Source organism: Lolium perenne, chromosome 5 (genome assembly GCF_019359855.2).
Source record: "Lolium perenne isolate Kyuss_39 chromosome 5, Kyuss_2.0, whole genome shotgun sequence".
Classification (NCBI taxonomy): Eukaryota; Viridiplantae; Streptophyta; class Magnoliopsida; order Poales; family Poaceae; genus Lolium; species Lolium perenne.
In genome coordinates, this window is record NC_067248.2 from 253,351,163 (window position 1) to 253,374,422 (window position 23,260).

The window sequence follows — 23,260 nt, forward strand, 5'->3', positions numbered from 1 at the left end:
TACCTCTATGCCGCATGTACAAAGGTCTAAAGAGAAAGCTCGCATTGGATTTCTCGCTTTTGATTATTCTCAACTTAGACATCCCTACCGGGACAACATAGACAACCGATAATGGACTCCTCTTTAATGCATAAGCATTCAACAACAGATAATATTCTCGTAAGAGATTGAGGATTGTTGTCCAAAACTGAAACTTCCACCATGGTTCATGGCTTTAGTTAGCGGCCCAATGTTCTTCTCTAACAATATGCATACTCAAACCATTCAACTCATGATAAATCACCCTTACTTCAGACAAGACGAACATGCATAGCAACTCACATGATATTCAACAAAGATAGTTGATGGCGTCCCCAGGAACATGGTTATCGCTCAACAAGCAACTTAATAAGAAATAAGATACATAAGTACATATTCAATACCACAATAGTTTTTAGGCTATTTTTCCCATGAGCTATATATTGCAAAGACAAAGAATGGAATTTTAAAGGTGGCACTCAAGCAATTTACTTGGAATGGCAGAGAAATACCATGTAGTAGGTAGGTATGGTGGACACAAATGGCATAGTTTTTGGCTCAAGGATTTGGATGCATGAGAAGTAATCTCTCTCAATACAAGGCTTAGGCTAGCAAGGTTGTTTGAAGCAAACACAAGTATGAACCGGTACAGCAAAACTTACATAAGAACATATTGCAAGCATTATAAGACTCTACACTGTCTTCCTTGTTGCTCAAACACTTTTACCAGAAAATATCTAGACCTTAGAGAGACCAATCATGCAAACCAAATTTTAACAAGCTCTATGTAGTTCTTCATTAATAGGTGCAAAGTACATGATGCAAGAGCTTAAACATGATCTATATGAGCACAACAATTGCCAAGTATCAAGTTATTCAAGACATTATACCATTTAGCACATGTAAAATTTTCTGTTTTCAACCATATAACAATTAACGAAGCAGTTTCAACCTTCGCCATGAACATTAAGAATAAAGCTAAGAACATATATGTTCATATGCAACAGCGGAGCGTGTCTCTCTCCCACACAATGATGCTAGGATCCAATTTTATTGAAACAAAACAAAACAAAAACATACAGACGCTCCAAGTAAAGCACATAAGATGTGACGGAATAAAAATATAGTTTCACTAGAGGAACCTGATAATGTTGTCGATGAAGAAGGGGATGCCTTGGGCATCCCCAAGCTTAGATGCTTGAGTCTTCTTGAAATATGCAGGGATGAACCACGGGGGCATCCCCAAGCTTTCACTCTCCTTGATCATATTGTATCATCCTCCTCTCTTGATCCTTGAAAACTTCCTCCACACCAAACTCAAAACAACTCATTAGAGGGTTAGTGCATAATCAAAATTCACATGTTCAGAGGTGACATAATCATTCTTAACACTTCTGGACATTGCACAAAGCTACTGAAAGTTAATGGAATAAAGAAATCCATCAAACATAGCAAAACAGGCAATGCGAAATAAAAGGCAAAATCTGTCAAAACAGAACAGTCCGTAAAGACGAATTTTTTAGGTGCACCAGACTTGCTCAAATGAAAATGCTCAAATTGAATGAAAGTTGCGTACATATCTGAGGATTACTCACGTAAATTGGCAGATTTTTCTGAGTTACCTACAGAGAATACTACTCAAATTCGTGACAGCAAGAAATCTGTTTCTGCGCGGTAATCCAAATCTAGTATGAACCTTACTATCAAAGACTTTACTTGGCAAAACAATGCAATAAAATAAAGATAAGGAGAGGTTGCTACAGTAGTAACAACTTCCAAGACTCAAATATAAAATAAAAGTGCAGAAGTAAAATCATGGGTTGTCTCCCATAAGCGCTTTTCTTTAACGTCTTTCAGCTAGGCGCAGAAAGTGTGTATCAAGTATTATCAAGAGATGATGCATCAACAACGGGGTTTGGAGTTTTCTCAACTATGCATTGTATCTTGTATATGTAAGTTTCAGAGGCTCCCTTTTCATTAGTCTTAGGCTTTCTATTCTCATCAAACAAATTTTCAGGAACAAACCAAGCGTAGTTATTTTCTAGAGCTTCATGCATTTCTAGGAGCTTACTAGGTATTGGTGCTTTAATCTCCCCACCATCATTAACATTATTAGTGTACCTTATTCTATCCATATCCATCTTTTCAATTTTTTTTTAAAAATCAGTGAACAAACCAAGCCTCTTATGCTTAATAAAAACTTTTCTAGCTTCTTTAGCTATATCTTCAAATTCTCTAACAAGGACTTTTAAAACAAAATCTCTCTTTTCTCCCATCTCCATATCAGAAAGTGTAAGAAACATATGTTGTATTATGGGATGGAGATTAATAAATCTAGTTTCCAACATGTGTACTAAACAGGCAGAAGCACTTTCATAAGTAGAAGCAACTTTTAATAATGGTATATCTTCAAAATCTTCATCCATGCTAACATGGGTGAAAAATGCTTCTATATTATCTCTTCCAATGATAGACCCTTCTCCTACATGTATATCTTTTAGAGTAAACTTAGGAGGAAACATGATGAAATAAGTAAAGTAAATGCAAGTAACTAATTTTTTTGTGTTTTTAATATGGAGAACGCAAACAAGATAGTAAATAAAGTAAAGCGAGTAACTATTTTTTTTTGTATTTTTGATATAGTGCAGCAAACAAAGTAGTAAATAAAAATAAAGCAAGACAAAACCAAAGTAAAGAGATTGGAGCTGGAGACTCCCCTTGCATCGTGTCTTGATCTCACCGGCAACGGCGCCAGAAATTTAGCCTTGATACGCGTACAGCACGCGTCCGTTGGGAACCCCAAGAGGAAGGTGTGATGCGTACAACGGCAAGTTTCCCTCAGTAAGAAACCAAGGTTTATCGAACCAGTAGGAGCCAAGAAGCACGTTGAAGGTTGATGGCGGCGAAGTGTAGTGCGGCGCAACACCAGTGATTCCGGCGCCAACGTGGAACCTGCGCAACACAACCAAAATACTTTGCCCCAACGTGACAGTGAGGTTGTCAATCACACCGGCTTGCTGTAACAAAGGATTAGATGTATAGTGTGGATGATGATGTTTGCAGAGAACAGTAAGAACAAGTATTGCAGTAGATTGTATTCGATGTAAAGAATGGAGCGGGGTCCACAGTTCACTAGTGGTGTCTCTCCAATAAGATATAGCATGTTGGGTGAACAAATTACAGTTGGGCAATTGACAAATAAAGATGGCATGACAATTCACATACATGTTATGATGAGTAGTGTGAAATTCAATTGGGCATTACGACAAAGTACATAGACCGCTATCCAGCATGCATCTATGCCTAAAAAGTCCACCTTCGGGTTAGCATCCGCACCCCTTCCAGTATTAAGTTGCAAACAACAGACAATTGCATTAAGTATGGTGCGTAATGTAATCAACACAAATATCCTTAGACATAGCATTGATGTTTTATCCCTAGTGGCAACAGCACATCCACAACCTTAGAACTTTCTGTCACGCGTCCTGCATTTAATGGAGGCATGAACCCACTATCGAGCATAAATACTCCCTCTTGGAGTTACAAGTAACGACTTGGCCAGAGCCTCTACTAATAACGGAGAGCATGCAAGATCATAAACAACACATAGATGATAGATTGATAATCAACATAACATAGTATTCCATATTCATCAGATCCCAACAAACGCAACATGTAGCATTACAAATAGATGATCTTGATCATGATAGGCAGCTCACAAGATCCGACAATGATAGCACGGTGAGGAGAAGACAACCATCTAGCTACTGCTATGGACCCATAGTCCAGGGGTGAACTACTCACACATCACTCCGGAGGCGATCATGGCGATGAAGAGTTTTCCGGGAGATGATTCCCCTCTCCGGCAGGGTGCCGGAGGCGATCTCCTGAATCCCCCGAGATGAGATTGGCGGCGGCGGCGTCTCTGGAAGGTTTTCCGTATCGTGGCTCTCGGTACTGGGGTATTCGCGACAAAGGCTATATGTAGGCAGAAGGGTAGGTCAGGGGGCGACGCGAGGGCCCCACACGCAGGGCCGCGCAGCCAGGCCTGGGGCCGCGCCGCCCTGTTGTGTCGGCGCCTCGTCGCCCCACTTCGTTTCCCTTTCGGATATCTGGAAGCTTCGTAGAAAAATAAGACCCTGGGCGTTGATTTCGTACAATTCCGAGAATATTTCCTTACTAGGATTTCTGAAACCAAAAACAGCAGAAAACAACAACTGGCTCTTCGGCATCTTGTTAATAGGTTAGTGCGGAAAATGCATAAATATGACATAAAGTATGTATAAACATGTGTATATCATCAATAAAGTATCATGGAACATAAGAAATTATCGATACATTGGAGACGTATCAGCATCCCCAAGCTTAGTTCCTACTCGTCCCCGAGTAGGTAAACGATAACAAAGATAATTTCTGAAGTGACATGCTATCATAATCTTGATCAATACTATTGTAAAGCACATGAGATGAATGTAGCGATTCGAAGCAATGGTAAAGACAATGGTTAAACAACTGAATCATATAGCAAAGACTTTTCATGAATAGTACTTTCAAGACAAGCATCAATAAGTCTTGCATAAGAGTTAACTCATAAAGCAATAAATTCATAGTAAAGGCATTGAAGCAACACAAAGGAAGATTTAAGTTTCAGCGGTTGCTTTCAACTTGTAACATGTATATCTCATGGATAATTGTCAATGCAAAGTAATATGATGAATGCAAATATGCAAGTATGTAAGAATCAATGCACAGTTAACACAAGTGTTTGCTTCTGAGATAGAAGGAATAGGTAAACTGACTCAACATAAAAGTAGAAGAATGGCCCTTCGCAGAGGGAAGCATGGATTGCTATATTTGTGCTAGAGCTTTTATTTTGAAAACATAGAAACAATTATGTCAACGGTAGTAATAAAGCATATGTGTTATGTATAAGATATCCTATAAGTTGCAAGCCTCATGCATAGATTACCAATAGTGCCCGCACCTTGTCCTAATTAGCTCGGATTTACATGGATTATCATCGCATAACATATGTTTTAACCAAGTATCACAAAGGGGTACGTCTATGCCGCATGTACAAAGGTCTAAAGAGAAAGCTCGCATTGGATTTCTCGCTTTTGATTATTCTCAACTTAGACATCCATACCGGGACAATATAGACAACCGATAATGGACTCCTCTTTAATGCATAAGCATTCAACAACAGATAATATTCTCGTAAGAGATTGAGTATTGTTGTCCAAAACTGAAACTTCCACCATGGTTCATGGCTTTAGTTAGCGGCCCAATGTTCTTCTCTAACAATATGCATACTCAAACCATTCAACTCATGATAAATCACCCTTACTTCAGACAAGACGAACATGCATAGCAACTCACATGATATTCAACAAAGATAGTTGATGGCGTCCCCAGGAACATGGTTATCGCTCAACAAGCAACTTAATAAGAAATAAGATACATAAGTACATATTCAATACCACAATAGTTTTTAGGCTATTTTTCCCATGAGCTATATATTGCAAAGACAAAGGATGGAATTTTAAAGGTGGCACTCAAGCAATTTACTTGGAATGGCAGAGAAATACCATGTAGTAGGTAGGTATGGTGGACACAAATGGCATAGTTTTTGGCTCAAGGATTTGGATGCATGAGAAGTAATCCCTCTCAATACAAGGCTTAGGCTAGCAAGGTTGTTTGAAGCAAACACAAGTATGAACCGGTACAGCAAAACTTACATAAGAACATATTGCAAGCATTATAAGACTCTACACTGTCTTCCTTGTTGCTCAAACACTTTTACCAGAAAATATCTAGACCTTAGAGAGACCAATCATGCAAACCAAATTTTAACATGCTCTATGTAGTTCTTCATTAATAGGTGCAAAGTACATGATGCAAGAGCTTAAACATGATCTATATGAGCACACAAATTGCCAAGTATCAAGTTATTCAAGACATTATACCATTTAGCACATGTAGCATTTTCTGTTTCCAACCATATAACAATTAACGAAGCAGTTTCAACCTTCGCCATGAACATTAAGAATAAAGCTAAGAACATATATGTTCATATGCAACAGCGGAGCGTGTCTCTCTCCCACACAATGATGCTAGGATCCAATTTTATTCAAACAAAACAAAACAAAAACATACAGACGCTCCAAGTAAAGCACATAAGATGTGACGGAATAAAAATATAGTTTCACTAGAGGAACCTGATAATGTTGTCGATGAAGAAGGGGATGCCTTGGGCATCCCCAAGCTTAGATGCTTGAGTCTTCTTGAAATATGCAGGGATGAACCACGGGGGCATCCCCAAGCTTAGAGCTTTCACTCTCCTTGATCATATTGTATCATCCTCCTCTCTTGATCCTTGAAAACTTCCTCCACACCAAACTCAAAACAACTCATTAGAGGGTTAGTGCATAATCAAAATTCACATGTTCAGAGGTGACATAATCATTCTTAACACTTCTGGACATTGCACAAAGCTACTGAAAGTTAATGGAATAAAGAAATCCATCAAACATAGCAAAACAAGCAACGCGAAATAAAAGGCAGAATCTGTCAAAACAGAACAGTCCGTAAAGACGAATTTTTTAGGTGCACCAGACTTGCTCAAATGAAAATTCTCAAATTGAATGAAAGTTGCGTACATATCTGAGGATTAATCACGTAAATTGGCAGATTTTTCTGAGTTACCTACAGAGAATACTACTCAAATTCGTGACAGCAAGAAATCTGTTTCTGCGCGGTAATCCAAATCTAGTATGAACCTTACTATCAAAGACTTTACTTGGCACAACAATGCAATAAAATAAAGATAAGGAGAGGTTGCTACAGTAGTAACAACTTCCAAGACTCAAATATAAAATAAAAGTGCAGAAGTAAAATCATGGGTTGTCTCCCATAAGCGCTTTTCTTTAACGCCTTTCAGCTAGGCGTAGAAAGTGTGTATCAAGTATTATCAAGAGATGATGCATCAACAACGGGGTTTGGAGTTTTCTCAACTATGCATTGTATCTTGTATATGTAAGTTTCAGAGACTCCCTTTTCATTAGTCTTAGGCTTGCTATTCTCATCAAACAAATTTTCAGGAACAAGCCAAGCGTAGTTATTTTCTAGAGCTTCATGCATTCCTAGGAGCTTACTAGGTATTGGTGCTTTAATCTCCCCACCATCATTAACATTATTAGTGTACCTTATTCTATCCATATCCATCTTTTCAAGTGTTCTTTTAAAATCAGTGAACAAACCAAGCCTCTTATGCTTAATAAAAACTTTTCTAGCTTCTTTAGCTATATCTTCAAATTCTCTAACAAGGACTTTTAAAACAGAATCTCTCTTTTCTCCCATCTCCATATCAGAAAGTGTAAGAAACATATGTTGTATTATGGGATGGAGATTAATAAATCTAGTTTTCAACATGTGTACTAAACAGGCAGAAGCACTTTCATAAGTAGGAGCAGCTTTTAATAATGGTATATCTTCAAAATCTTCATCCATGCTAACATGGGTGAAAAATGCTTCTATATTATCTCTTCCAATGATAGACCCTTCTCCTACATGTATATCTTTTAGAGTAAACTTAGGAGGAAACATGATGAAATAAGTAAAGTAAATGCAAGTAACTAATTTTTTTGTGTTTTTAATATGGAGAACGCAAACAAGATAGTAAATAAAGTAAAGCGAGTAACTAATTTTTTTTTGTATTTTTGATATAGTGCAGCAAACAAAGTAGTAAATAAAAATAAAGCAAGACAAAACCAAAGTAAAGAGATTGGAGCTGGAGACTCCCCTTGCATCGTGTCTTGATCTCACCGGCAACGGCGCCAGAAATTTAGCCTTGATACGCGTACAGCACGCGTCCGTTGGGAACCCCAAGAGGAAGGTGTGATGCGTACAACGGCAAGTTTCCCTCAGTAAGAAACCAAGGTTTATCGAACCAGTAGGAGCCAAGAAGCACGTTGAAGGTTGATGGCGGCGAAGTGTAGTGCGGCGCAACACCAGGGATTCCGGTGCCAACGTGGAACCTGCACAACACAACCAAAATACTTTGCCCCAACGTGACAGTGAGGTTGTCAATCACACCGGCTTGCTGTAACAAAGGATTAGATGTATAGTGTGGATGATGATGTTTGCAGAGAACAGTAAGAACAAGTATTGCAGTAGATTGTATTCGATGTAAAGAATGGAGCGGGGTCCACAGTTCACTAGTGGTGTCTCTCCAATAAGATATAGCATGTTGGGTGAACAAATACAGTTGGGCAATTGACAAATAAAGATGGCATGACAATGCACATACATGTTATGATGAGTAGTGTGAAATTCAATTGGGCATTACGACAAAGTACATAGACCGCTATCCAGCATGCATCTATGCCTAAAAAGTCCACCTTCGGGTTAGCATCCGCACCCCTTCTAGTATTAAGTTGCAAACAACAGACAATTGCATTAAGTATGGTGCGTAATGTAATCAACACAAATATCCTTAGACATAGCATTGATGTTTTATCCCTAGTGGCAACAGCACATCCACAACCTTAGAACTTTCATCACTTTGTCCTGCATTTAATGGAGGCATGAACCCACTATCGAGCATAAATACTCCCTCTTGGAGTTACAAGTAACGACTTGGCCAGAGCCTCTACTAATAACGGAGAGCATGCAAGATCATAAACAACACATAGATGATAGATTGATAATCAACATAACATAGTATTCCATATTCATCGGATCCCAACAAACGCAACATGTAGCATCACAAATAGATGATCTTGATCATGATAGGCAGCTCACAAGATCCGACAATGATAGCACAATGAGGAGAAGACAACCATCTAGCTACTGCTATGGACCCATAGTCCAGGGGTGAACTACTCACACATCACTCCAGAGGCGATCATGGCGATGAAGAGTCCTCCGGGAGATGATTCCCCTCTCCGGCAGGGTGCCGGAGGCGATCTCCTGAATCCCCCGAGATGGGATTGGCAGCGGCGGCGTCTCTGGAAGGTTTTCCGTATCGTGGCTCTCGGTACTGGGGTATTCACGACGAAGGCTATATGTAGGCGGAAGGGTAGGTCAGGGGGCGACGCGAGGGCCCCACACTCCAGGGCCGCGCCGCCCTGTTGTGTCGGCGCCTCGTCGCCCCACTTCGTTTCCCTTTCGGACTTCTGGAAGCTTCGTGAAAAAATAAGACCCTGGGCGTTGATTTCGTCCAATTCCGAGAATATTTCCTTACTAGGATTTCTGAAACCAAAAACAGCAGAAAACAACAACTGGCTCTTCGGCATCTTGTTAATAGGTTAGTGCCGGAAAATGCATAAATATGATATAAAGTATGTATAAAATATGTGTATATCATCAATAAAGTAGCATGGAACATAAGAAATTATCGATACGTTGGAGACGTATCAGCGTGCCTTCTACGCGTCTTTCTGATGCCCGCGGCGGATTTGGGATGCATGCTCTGTTCGGTCGGGGCGGATAATGGCGACACCTATGGACATCGTTACCTTTTTTAAGGAGACGTTGTTGCGACTCTTCTTCCCGCACATATGTTCTAGGGATTCCCTTGGTCTCGAGGATCGGACGATCACAACACTTTTGGTGTCATTCTCCCTCTTGGGGTCATCGTTTTGGAACAAGTTCTAGCTAAGGGGGTCTAGTCTCCCTATAAGACGTCTATGTTCTCGGTTCCAAGCTGGTGGAGGGATTTCGTTATTTTCAGTACATAAAGCCATGTTGAGATGATCTTCACCCATTGTCGTGTGCAAGGAACTAGTGGGTCCAATCATTCACTCTAGAGTTCGATTCGCTTTGGGTTTTGTAATATATGTTGTTTACTAGTCGTTTGTTGAATAATTAATAAAGAAGGGAGTATGAATCTCTTCGATGCAAAGCCCAATAGGCTATCCTCTATTTCGAAAAGAAGTCGTAAATGACATAGTTTTCCTACAACTTCAGCTGCAATTAATTTCATTCACATCAAAGATCAAACCCATCTGCAGACCCTCCGGTTTCCCACCATTTGCATGCACGGTTCTGCATGGTTGGTCGGATGTTGTTAGGTGAGAAGTGTATGTTACTGATGAGGCCATCTACCGTGTACAACTACGTTTTGTTTATGGTTGTCTCCACAACTTGTGAAGCATCGATACCTATTTATGGAGGTGTCTATATGGTTAAAGGATGCTGAGATGGGTACTTTTTCCCTACATGGATGTCACTATCTTTAATCGGCAGTGGCTTGTCTTGAACTTTATGTTTTTTTACTTTCTGTATTATGGATTGAAACGGTTGTGTGTATCTCAGTTATGCAGAGGCCGAGTGCTTAAACATTTTAAGTAACAAAGTTTATCGAAAAAATTAATCATTGTTTAGACTATTTACAATAGGTTCCATAGGTAGTATCATGCATTTCATGCATACAAAAAGTTGATGCGTCATTATTTGTATCATAGCATGTAGAATTAAAAAAAATCTAATAAATCTTATACATAATTTTGCATTGAGATTTTTACAAACCAATATATATAAGAAGACTATGATACTAGTAGTACATAATACCACACATTATATATAGATCTAGTATCATATACTACTTCCTCCATTCCAATGAATAATGCATCCTCGTTTTCCATGTTTTTGTTTGATCGGGAATTACTCCAAATGTATAACAATTGTTGGTATAAATTAGCATTATTACCCAAGTTTTTCAGTCAAAATTCATCCACGGTATGGATGTACTATTAGTATGATATGCGTGTTACTACTGATCTGGCCCGATGTGGCAGCCTTATCGATCCCTGTTTTGCTGTGGAGTTTCGACGTACTTGTTGCCAAGAATGGCATTTTGCTGTGGAGTTCCGATGCACCTGTTGCCAAGAATGGCATTTTGCTATTCTAAAATAAAATAAAATAAAATGGCATTGCTTATCGAGCGGAACAGCCCTTGGCTTCCACCAAGCTTCCCCGTATCAGCGAGAAAATAAAAGCCTTTCATCAGCAAGAAAGCAGGCTGCCGGCTTCGTCGTCTCATTCATATCTGAATGACATCCATGCGTAATGGTTCTGTGTGTGTGGCCATGTCGAGATTGTGCTTCTTAGCTGACATAAAGTTTAATTAGCATGTGGTCATTTCGTGTTGGCGCTAACTGAATATATGATCAAGACTAACAGTGTGGAACGATAACGAAAGATCTGGTTTTTGTACAACCCTCGTGTGCTTTTACTCACACAAAGTCTAACAATGAATAACATAATTTAAATAAAATTAAAAAACTAACCCGCTGGTCGATCTGTGTTTCAGTGTGTAAGTACCCCTGATGTAGATTCATCCCGTCTGCAGTGATGAGGTAAACTAGCCATGTGTTTATACTGCATTTAGAAATAGTTCTAATCTGATTTTGCTACTTTACTTTCAGCTTGCCCAGGTAAGACTAACCTAGGTAGCTTGGGAAGCAACTGACTACTCCATCCGTCTACAAATAAGTAGACATGTAGCAATTTTAGAATAGGTTATGGAATGTACTTTCTCCCTTTGGATTTATGGGTCCTGCATGTATTTCTAGATCGTTAATTTTACTAATATATTACTATAAAATATATAACATAAAAGTTAAACATTAGAAAATATGAAATCTCAAGTTTCTACTAATATATCTTTTATAATATATATCTTGTTATGTTGAAAGTGATGATCTAGGAAATGCCTCGGACCTATAAATCCAGACAAGGGAGAATTGTAGTATTGAGAAGGTGTAATCCATCATCTCTCTCCTATTTAATTTCTCCACCTTTAATAAGATAAGTGCGTGTAAAAAATAAGGAGACAATGTGTTGAATGTTATTGGGTTTGATTCCCGTGTGATGAGAGAAAAATAAATTCCTATTTTAAAGTGCATTGAAAAAGAGAAGTACACTCTTTTCTGCATATTTCGAAACTAAACATCCACATATTTATGCTATGTACTCCCTCTGTCTCAATGCATGTGACCCCGCGTGTGGGGTCTGGCCCCCTATGTGCCAGGCGCGCCGGCGCCTCGCTCCACGTAGGATTTTGTCCCTCGGCCCCGCTTGTCAGCCAGTAGCCTGAAAATCCTACTTCTACTCCTCAACCCCACCCCCCCCCCCCCCCGCCGCCCTCCTATCTAGATCCCGCCCGCCACTCCAGCTCCTGCCCTCTTCTCCAGCGAGCGCATGCTACATCGTCGCCGTTTCCGGCATGCCTCCAAAGAATAAGGTGACTGCGAAGGGGCTCGTGAAGCCACACGAGGTTACGTGGAGAAGCCAGCGCTCATGCTGGATAAGGAGTGGGTTGTGGAGAGTCGTCGGTGTGCCATTGTGACAGTGGACCGAAAGACACTTCGCCATGCCGGCCAGGTGAACCAGCCCGAGCCGGTTATCGACACCGAGCCGGATGTCATGGAGGTTGCCCCGCCTCTCACGTTGTACCTTTGATCCATTTGGTCATGAAACGACCCAAGTTGTTTTTTTTGGGTAGACGGACTATGAGATGAAGGGGAGTTGGTGGCCAGATGTTGGCCAACATTTGAATTGCTAGTTGCAAAACTTTATTCGAAATTCTATCTCTATTTGCTAGATTTAATATTTTTTTTTGGTTAAAAAAAACCTATTGGGGGTTCCGGTTTGGCGCCAATGTGGGGCAGTCCTCCCTAAGTGGAGGGAGCAACCGCTAGCGTGACCCATAGCCGGCATAGCGTGGAGATGCTCTATTCTACATAAATTTTGAAATGCATTAAAAAAATCTTGAAACTAAACATAAATTTTGATTTAGTTAACACCCAACAAGGAAGTTGAAAGATATGTCGAAAGTTCTTTCTAGAGCACGGTTACATACGTCTAGTTAAAGGCCTCCTCTCCACGCCTCCCTCCTACTCCCCAACCCCCACATGCAGTAGTTCCATGCGAACATCCGCCGCCGCCGGTAGCGCCACCGGGCAAAGGCCGCGGGGCGTGGCGGCGGCGGCGGCCTCTCCTTGTTGCCGCGCTGGGACGGCGACCGGGATCCCTCGATGCTCGCTGCGGCCGGTCGGAATTGGTGATGGGCGCGGCGGTGGCCAGACCTCTGCGCGACGGCCAAAAGCGGCAGCCCCTTGCCTTCCGCCGGATCTTCACCGCAGCACGCTGGAGGGGCTGGTGGCGGGCAGCGGCCAGGCCATGATCTGCGCCACTTTCCCCCCGCCTCTCGGCCGTGTGTGGAGGCGATCTCGGGTTTCTCTCGCGTCACGAGGTCGCCCGGGGCAGCAGCCTTGGGTACGACGGTGGAGGTGGCCATCTTCTTCGTCGGAGAGGGTCGGCCTGCGGTGGGTGGTGGTGGATCTATCGATCTATCACCGCATTCTGGCGGCGTGATGGAGGAGCTTGGAAGCCGGCGTTGGTGTCGCCGGTGGTGGGTTGGAGTGGCCAGCCCGGGATGGTCGCCGACGTGGGGGTCCGACCTGAATAAAGGCGGCGGTCCTAGGGCCTCTCTTGCGTGAAGAGGAGGACCTGTCGGAGGCCTGGACTTGTGATCTGGCCGGAGTGTTGAGTTCCGGAAGGCTCCGCCGATGAATGTAACAGTGCTTTTGCCTGGAGTTTGTTGGATCGGAGGTATTCGGTCGTGCGCACCCATGTTTTTATTCCGACCGATTGGTTCTGGAGGGAGCGGCGTGAAGTTCTTTTTCTTTGATTGACATCAAGTGACTATGGATCCATGATGAAAGTCGGAAGAAGAGAATTTCATGAAGGCCAGAGGGGAGGACTAGCTAAGGGAGGTTCAAGTCTTTGCGATGTTGAGGGACTTGCTTGGTGTTTCGGGCTTCACAGCAGCGGTATGAAAGTGGGGGCGATAACACAGGTGAAGTGCAGAGTCCTACCTTTCAGGGTGAAAACCAGATGCAGCCTTAATTGGTTGTGCTGGCAATGTCCTTGGTGGAGGCATTTGTTTTGAGAGCGGGGACTAGTCCGTAATTCAGGTGTTGTCTTGGCGGTGGATGTATTGCTTGTTGTTAGTAGAGATCTCGTAGCGGGACTTTTATTTCTTAGTTTTCTTTTCTTGTTTTTGGCTGTGTGCATCCGTAGTGCCATTAGGGTGGTGCGTTGTTGCAGAGGCTGGGTGTAATTGATATCTTCTTGATATTAATATATTCCCTTTATCGAAAAAAAGAACTTCAGATTGAAAAACAAATATTTAGAGCGTAATTCTTCTCAGTACGACAAGATCATTGCCGTATGGATGCAAGCGAAAAGTACGAACGCGGAACGCGCTACGTACGTTACGTGCCCCTGTATTCTTTGGGTTGTCCAACTCCACATCATCATCATCAGTCAGCTTCTATCTTGTCAAAAATGAAGACCTTGCATTAATGATCGCACACGCTGGTACTACAACAACTCCATCGCGTTTCCAAAAAAAACAACTTGGGGAGAAGCTAGCTACAGTATATTAATTCGAATTCAAATCGATCCGTGATCCGTGTGGCTGGACTTTTCGAGAGCTGCCCCTGTGGCGTCTGACCCTTCGTGGTCGTACCTTCCTTGAGCGTCCCCTTCTCCTCTAGATCCGGCCTCTCTCCTCCCCATCTCCGGCGGCCACGGTGGCCGGCGGTGAGGGGGAGGGAGGTCCGGTGTACTCTAGGTAGGTTTTCTGGTAGTTTTAGCTTCTCTAATAAGCTAGATCTCCGGTTTGGATGCCTTCTTCTCCTCTGGTTTTCGTCCATGGTGGCCGGAATTGAAGAGTTGGGAGATGTCCAGGACGGCAGATCTGCCGTTTTGGGTGTGACTGGTGAGGTCCACGGTACCCCTGCTTCCCTGATGCTCCTCGGCGGCGGATCGGGTCAAGAGGGAGCTGGTGTCCTCGAAGTTGTGGCCAGGGCTGGGATTCTTGAGCAATGGTTTGGGATAAGCCAAGATGCAGTTCCTCATCTGGCCGCTGGCTCTCCTGCCAGTGGGTATTCTGCGGGGCTTCTTCCGCGTTGCATCCTCTCCCCTCGGTCAATGCCAAATGAAAAGCACTGGTGGTGGTCGACTTGTCATATAGCACCAAATCCTCCTCCCGAGACCGACGCCTCCAGTGATTCCCATGAGACACGTGAAAATTTTCTCCAGATTCTGGTGGGTTGCAACTGTATGAGCGCTTCCAGGTCGTGCAATCTCTATCTCCTCACCAAGGATTGGACTTCTATCTGCGACACTGCATGGTATGCTGTTGTTTCTCCTTTCACAAGTAATCAGTTCAGATTTAGGATTGCAGCAATTGGTAGCCCCATTTTTTTGTTGCTGCAAGCCTGGTACATGGTAGTTTGGAATGAGAAGCAGCGCACCATCATGGATCTGATTTTACTGAAGATTTATTTCAAGAAGATGAATTGCAAGATTATTACTCAGCCTTCTCCTATGAAAGTCAGATATGGTGATCTCCCGATTGCTCAAACCTATCACAAATATGAGGTGAGTGACAAGTTCAATCCTGCTGCTCATACAAGGCTGCTGCTTCATATTGATCGGTGTGCAAAAGCAAATCTGGAGATGGGTAATGCCTCTAAGCATGAGCAAGATTACATGTTCAGTTCTGGATGCACAAAGTTCTTCATGGCTGATGATCACCCTGTAGAAGGCACGGCCCCTCTGTTCGGGTTCTTTCACCAGAGGTGCACGACAACTCCTCTGTCGTTGATCCCCAGATTCAGCAGCAGGGGCCCCTCGAGACTGAGCTCGGTGATGGTTCTTAAAAATCTACAGCTCAGTTCACTTAAACCTCGAATGCATACGCCAGATAGACCGTCGGGAGAGCCACCCGCGGGGCATCAACTGGTATGGAGCATAAAAGAGGCCTTCGGAGATTGCATATGCAGCAATATCGAGTCTGTGTTGTCGACGGATAAACGATCGCTGTTTGGCTTCATAGGCAGTCTTCAGTGTCATCTACTTGTGTTTAGATCATCCTTATGTTATTTTGTGCTTCTAGGCACTAGTATTCTCTGCTTGGCGCTCAGTCGTCATGTAATACTGTAACCTGGTTTGCAATGTTAATATATTTCCATGTTCAAAAAAAAAAAAAAAAAAAAAAAAGAATTCAAATCGCTGAGGAGGGAAACGCGGAAATGCACGATGAGCTCCGATATTTGGAGGTCTCTGAAAGACAGGTTCAAACTCAAAATTCAAAAGTGGAGGCGCCAGCCAGCCAGCTCCTTCCTGTCGAAGCAAAGCTGTGTAGCGTTTGTCCTCTTCCGTTTCGTCTCTGAATTTTTTGGTGGCTAGCTAGCTACGAGTCTACGACCAGGACGGGACGGACGTATTTACACAAAAGCCCCTCTACACTAAACTTTGTCTCTCTACTAGTGGTCTCCGCCGTACCTCGTCGCCTCCTCCGACGAGGAGGACCCGGACCCGTCGTCCTCGCCGTGGTGCCTCTTCCGCTTCCTCTTCTTCGCGCAGGAGGCGGTTGAGGGAGCGAAGGCGGTAGCCACCGGGCTCGTGGCGGCGTACTGCAGGTCGGAAAGAAGGCGGTACTTCTTCCTCGCCCTCGTGTCCAGCTCTATCGACACGGCCGGCGCCTCGACGACGACCCGCTTCTGCACCTCCATCTCCTCCTCCGCGTCAAGATCCTCCAGGCACGGGCTGGCCGACCTCCGCGAGGAGCACGTCGTGGCCGACGACGACTCCCCCGCCGTCGCCTGGTCGTCCCGTCGGGCTCCGGGGATGCTCAGCTGCAGGAGCAGGTCCGCGGCGGCGAGCTCTGCCGGCGTGAAGAGGCCCCCGAGCCAGAGCTCCAGGTCCTCCAGCCCGCGGCCGACGGCGAGCGACGACATGGCTGAGCAGTGGCCCGGCCGATCGGTTCACAGTTATCACTGGTTGGATGGATGAAAACGGAAGGTAGACGTGGGGTGCACGCGCGGCGACTTTATAGCGGGGAGGGAACCGCCTCGGTCGGTGTCGGGCCCGTGCAAGACGTTGGTGCCGTGGGGCCTTGGGCACTGCTACGTGGGCCCGTGATGGAGTCTGGGTGGCGGTGACGCTGACACTGCTCATAGTGGGAGTAACTTCAGTAATAACATAGAGTCCAGCTCAGCAAATTTTCCTACGTGGCAAGGATTTAACGAGGAGAGAGGAGAACCGAGTAACTTAGCTGGTTACCGTAAGACTAGTCACAATGCATAGTATCATATAGAAGTATCATGCGTATGATACTACTACATGTTACTATCTCCACAATGCATGGTATCATATACTAGTATCATAATCTCTATATATTAATTGCTTTGTAGAATCTCAATGCAAATATATGTAAAAGATTTACTTGATATTAATTTTTCTATTAGTATGTGCTATGATACAGTATCTACCTATGATACTAGTACCCTCTATTTCATCCTTAATTGCACTACCACATCAGCATTTTGCATGCATGAGATGCATGATACTACCTATGATACTCCCATTGTGGTTAGTCTAACATCGCGTGAGTTACGAGACGTCTTCAATGCAAATCCCATCCCATGCGGTTGCCTCCACACAAAAAATCCCCCAAATTTCTCAATGAGGGCATCTCCAGCGGCGCGACGCAAACGGTCGCTGAGCGATCGTTTTCGTCCGCCGTGACCGGAAATGCGTCTGGGGCCTATTCCAGCGGGGCGACGCAAAGTGACCGGGCCGTCCGCGGAGACGCAAACCTGGCCCAAATATGCGCCAGGTTTGCGTCTCGGCGGACGTCCGGAAACGTCCGCCGTGTCTCGGCGACGTTTCTGGCTGCTCCGCCTCGGCAATGACTTCGTCGTCGTCTTCTCAAACGCGCCAAAGAATCGCAAAGCTGCGTCGCCGCATCGCTTTGGCCGCCCGCCCGGCAGCGACCTGCGTCGATGCGTCTTCTCAAACGCGCGCCGATCGCAAAGCTGCGTCGCTGCATCGCTTCGGGACACTGCGCCACTAATGACGACGATGCCTCGGCTGCCGAGCGGCCGCCCACCACCGCCAACAAGGTTAATGGCGACGCCACGCGTCCCGCGGCCACCGCATGCCGCCGGCCTATATAAAGGGGGGGGCGCGTTCTTCTTCCTCATCCACTCCTCCAAAGAAACCCTAGCTAGCCGCCACAAAGCTCGACCGTAGCGCCGCCTAGGTGTTCCTGCGACGCAGCCAAGCCCGCGAGGAAGTCCATGGCCGGTCCTGGTGGCCGGTGAGGCGGTCGAGGCCGCAGCCCTGGGCGCCCCCGTGGCCGGGGCAGGGGCCGCCGTGGTGGAGCACCTACGGCCCCACGCTCGCCGTCGCCTGCGCCCTCCTCGTCCTCGCAGGAGGAGCGCTGCTTCGAGTTCCTCCTCCGCATCGACGACGACCCACTCGCCATCAAGCGGCTACCGGACAAGTTCGCCGAGTTCGTTGACGGCGTCGAGCCGGCGCACTTGCAGCTACGGGAGGCCAGCTGCAACTTCTGCCGCTGGACCGTGGAGGTCCTGTTCGACGGGCAGGGCAAGATGTACCTGCACACGGGGTGGGACAAGTTCGCCCGTGACCTTGACCTCGAGCCCGGCTGCCAGCTCACCTTCCTCTACGAGGGGGACGGCGAGATGATCGTCAAGGTGTTCGACGACGCAGCCTGCCGCAGGCACTACCACACCGACGACTCCGGCTCCGACACCGATAGTTAGAACGTCGAGTGTTCTTTCTTTGCAGTGAATCTGGCTATAGGCCAGACGAAGCCAGTAGTGAAGGTCTCTGTCTATTCTTCCTCGGTAAAACCAACAAGGGCATCGTCTCCTCCCGCTGGATTTTCCAGTTTGGGTGATTGGGTGTACCCTCGAATGTTCTTCCTTGGCAGCGAACATACGGAAATCAACACAACTGGCTTCTATTTTTTAAAATTTTATATTTGTGTCAACCATGGTTCAAACTATGTGTTAGTTTGTGTAAACCATGTGCCTAACTATGTGTTAGTTTGTGTAAAATCATGTTTTAAAATGTTATATTTGAAACTATGTTTAAATGAACTATGTTTAAATGGAGAAGAGGGAAGAAATGAAAAAAAAATTAAATGCGTCGCCCCGCTGGAGCAGACCCCAGACGCAAACGGACGCGCGGACAAAAACGGTCATTTCTGCGTCCGCAGCGCGACGCAAACGGACGCTCGCGGACATCAAAATGCGTCGCGCCGCTGGAGATGTCATGACTGCCTGTGTTCATCTCCCTCCCTGCCGCCTCCATCTCCTTCCCTGCTGCCTCCGTCTCGCCGGCCAGCGGCGGATTCAGCCTCATTCTCGCCGAGCTCTCCGTCTCACCGGGCAGCAGCGGCACCGGCCGGCGGTATCACCCGCAAGGAGGCGGCGGTAGCTTGGCCGTCAGCCACCTCGCCACCGCAGCAGTCCTACCACGGCGCCCCGACGAGCTCCGCCAACCCCTCGACACCGCCGCACTTCTATCCTGACATCCCCACAAGTTCCTCCACCAACCCCTCCACGCCACATCTCGTGTACCCTCAGGCAATGGATCAGCAACGCCATGTTGAATCAATTGTACTACGGAGTATTTCTTCTGCTTGAAACTCAGATCTTAGCCTTTATACATCCGATTCAGTACTCACTACTCAGTAATGCTGATGGTACACCATCACCAGGCACTGCATTTGGCAGCTGCTAGCGAGCCACTGTATTTGACCTTGTATTTGTTAAAATCAGTGGCGCTTCTTGCTTGCATTGTAGGCGTTCAAGCAGCAACTCTAGATTATGTAGCAACCTCTGTCCTGAGTTATTTTTTGCTTGCAGATTGCGTACATCAGGTCATAAGCTTAGCATCGAGCACACTGTATTAGTTCCATAATGGATTCAGTTAATGCAAGTGAAATAATTTGTCTAACACATTGTAGAGTTGGTGGTTTTGTCTATAGTTGTGAACATGATATACATTTATATATGCAATTTACAAGAGTTGTTCTATGCTCAGTAATTCTGATAATTTTAGTAGGAGGCCAATGTACCAACAAACAAATTCTAGATTAATACATGCCACAAATAGATCACAATGTTCAAGTAGTACTCTAGATCCTAAATAGCAATAAATAAGTGTTTATATGTTACTACCCATATGACACTACCCACTATGGAGGTAGTAACTAAGACTAGTAACATGCACCCATGTTACTAGTCTTAGTTACTCCCCACTATGACTAGTCTGAGAGTGATTGCATGGACAGACGGATTTGGTCGCTCGCCCCCGTGGACACGTGAACGTTGGGTCGTTGGGGCCTTGCGTGTGAGGTGGAGGCCGGCGGCCAACGGATCAGGGACGCGTGCCGGTGGCGTAGAGGGTGAGCTGAGCTAGGCGCGTTGGCACTGCAGACGGAGATTGTAGAGAGATTACCGGTCAGGTATATATATATATATTATATATATATATATATATATATATATATATATATATATAGGTAAATTAACTGGTGCTCCATGGTGCCCGGACACCATACGTAGATACGCATATTTTTGCTTTATAGTACACATACCTGAGGGTATACATACCTAAGTTACACATACCTAAGGTATACATACCTAAGATATGCATACTCAAGTGATACATACCTAAGGTATTGCATATATAAGGTGTACGTACACTGATACGTGTATATATATGTTAGGTATGTGTAACTTGCATGTGTGTATGTTAAGTATGTAAATGTTAGGTATGTGTAACTTGTATGTGTATATGCTAGGTATGTAAACCTTAGGTATGTGTAATTTAGATACGTACACTCCAGGTATGTACGAAATACACGTTTGGTGCCCGGGCACCATGGTGCCCCAATTGAGCTTCCTATATATATATATATATATATATATATCTCGAAAATTGCTAGCTACAAAGGAGGGTAGCTACACATGTATCCTATGATCACCACGTGTCTAACGTCGCTTGATACACTTAGCGTGCGTTTGGTTGTGGACCAAACCAGGGATCGGATGGGATGGTCCCTCTTTTACTTGTGTTTGGTTGTAATTGAGGTGAATGGTCCAGTCCACCAAAAAGGAATATTCCCTCAAAATGGTGGATCAACCGGTCCGCCAAAATCGGCCGAACCTCCCCATCCACAATTTCCTAATCGCATGGACCGGCTACTAATCTTCTCCCCCGTTCCTAATCCTCCATGCTGCCGAGTTCACCTTCCCGTCGCCGGCGCGCGGCGCAACTTCCCCGCCGCCAGCCGCTTCCTACCGCCCGACCTCCCCACCATAGGAGCCTCCTCCACGGCATCGGCGGCCGGCGGCTGGAGCTCTGGCTCTGCCCCGAGCGAGATCGAGAGCGGTACCCCGCAGCCGCCCTTCCCCACCATAGGCGCCTCCTCCATGGCGTCGGCGGTCGGCCGGCCGCCGGAGCTCGCTCCGCCCTGCTGCATCGAGAGCAGGTACCCCTGCAGGCCGCCCTTCCCCGCCATAGGCGCCTCCTCCATGGAGTCGGCGGTCGGCAGCAGGTCGCTCTGCAGGTCGCCATTCTCCACCATAGGCCCTTCCTCCATGGCGTTGGCGACCGGCGGTTGGAGCTCTGGCTCCACCCTAAGAAGATTGAGAGCATGGAGCTCTACAGGTCGTTGTTCCCCACCATGGGCGCCTCCTCCACTGCATCAAGCTTGCCTTGTGTCGCCCGGGCTATCCCCATTTTTTGTTGTATAAGCTAATAATTGCAATCTTGCCTGTTAACCCAACAGCTATTGAATATTATGAGCTAAGGATATTTCATCCCATCCCTAGAATCCTTGGAACCAAACAAAACAAGGGATCAACTAATTGGGACCATCCCCATCCACATAATCCATCTCATCCCGTCCCATACACGTTTGTCCACCAACCAAACGCATAACGCCATGGTGGGCAGGGATGCGGCCGTGTTCACATGTGCATGCTGAAAAGTGGGGTCCTTCTCTGTACCTCCTTTCTTCTTTTTTTATTTGTCTAGTTTCTTGTAGTTATCTTTGTTCCTAGAGAAAAGTTGCCAGCTCTGCCAAGATTCCCCCAGTTAAGCCTAGATTCTCTCTCCACTCACCACCCCACCGTTTGCGTAGACATATATTTTTCCTCGATTCATCTCCTCTATTTTTGCTTCACATTTTCTTCCTCTGCTCAAATCTATCTCTCTCCCCTCGTGCATCTCTTTCAATTGAGCGTCTGTTTTATTTTGCAGATTGAATCAAGGAATTAGGTAGAAGATGGACGTGGATGGAAGATGAAGAAAGTAGATTGGATCCAAAGAAATGGAGGTGGAGAGTACGAACTTAAGGCTGGAGAGGCTGAGGCTGCTGGCTTCGTCAGAGATTGGCATGGGTTAACCAGGATTTACTGAGAGCAGCGAGGCAGATGCATGCCAACATGCTGAAGCCTCACCCTCTCCTATCCATCAAGCCTCGCTGGGTGAGACTGAGATATGAATGCTGCTTTTTACAATGGATTTGGCTGATTTGATTAGCAGTAACGGGACCCTTGCTTGTTTGATTCTACCATTTACAGTTATTTCTTTGTCTGATTTGATTAGCAGTACGCATTGGATTTTACAGTTGGTTTGATTCTACCATTTCTTTCTGGTAGCCATTTGTAGTAGCCATTTGTATTGTTCTTTCGGGTATCGATCCAAGATGGACATGGATGAGCGGGGCCGGGGCTTTGCTGAAAGTGGCGAGGTGGAGGCCAACAATGGCAATCGCCAGCAGTATCTAGCCGGTCGGTTGTCCACGCGCGCCTCGTTGACTTCGGCCCGGCCATCAAAGAACCAGCTCGACCATGCCTCGCAATGGATAATCTCGTCAACGAATCAGCTACCACGAAGCTGCTGTCTCCCTCCAATACTTTGGTTCCCTCATCTTGCCCACCTTTTTCGTTTCTCTCTAGCTCCTCTATTGGTATGTACTGTATTGTAGATCCAAATCTGGTTTGTGGTCTATATCTCCACGACCCCACGCCGTGTATATTTGTGAGGTTGGATGGGAATGAGATTTCAGACCATACTTCAATCTTAAAATCTATGATCCATTCCCCCTCCTTATCTTCTCTTGTTTTTGTTTTTTTGTTTCCTGCACAATTTTTTTTGGAGTGGGGAATGAAGCACAACACGTCAACACATGCACTCAGAGAGTTGCGGTGTTTCTTCCCTGTTTTATGTTTATCTAAGGATCCAAGATTTTATCCATGATAAGAATTTATATTTTGGTTCTAGTGTGAAACGATTTTTTTCTCAAAAGAATTGGCCGCGTTGCTAAAAACAAGCT

The 23,260-nt window shown here is 45.2% G+C and overlaps 1 protein-coding gene and 1 long non-coding RNA gene across 2 annotated transcripts; one reads left to right on the top strand and one right to left on the bottom strand.

The window, feature by feature from the left end:
* Positions 1-16,128: 16,128 nt before the first annotated feature.
* LOC139831131 (uncharacterized) lies at positions 16,129-16,883 on the bottom strand. The gene has a single exon (XM_071820457.1). It carries the CDS (start codon positions 16,833-16,835, stop codon positions 16,362-16,364), a length of 474 nt encoding a protein of 157 aa, XP_071676558.1. The 5' UTR covers positions 16,836-16,883; the 3' UTR covers positions 16,129-16,361.
* A 4,970-nt stretch (positions 16,884-21,853) lies between these two features.
* LOC127302733 (uncharacterized) lies at positions 21,854-23,024 on the top strand. The gene is made up of 2 exons (XR_007853088.2): positions 21,854-22,016; positions 22,183-23,024. It is a non-coding gene; the product is annotated as an uncharacterized lncRNA (long non-coding RNA).
* Positions 23,025-23,260: the final 236 nt, after the last annotated feature.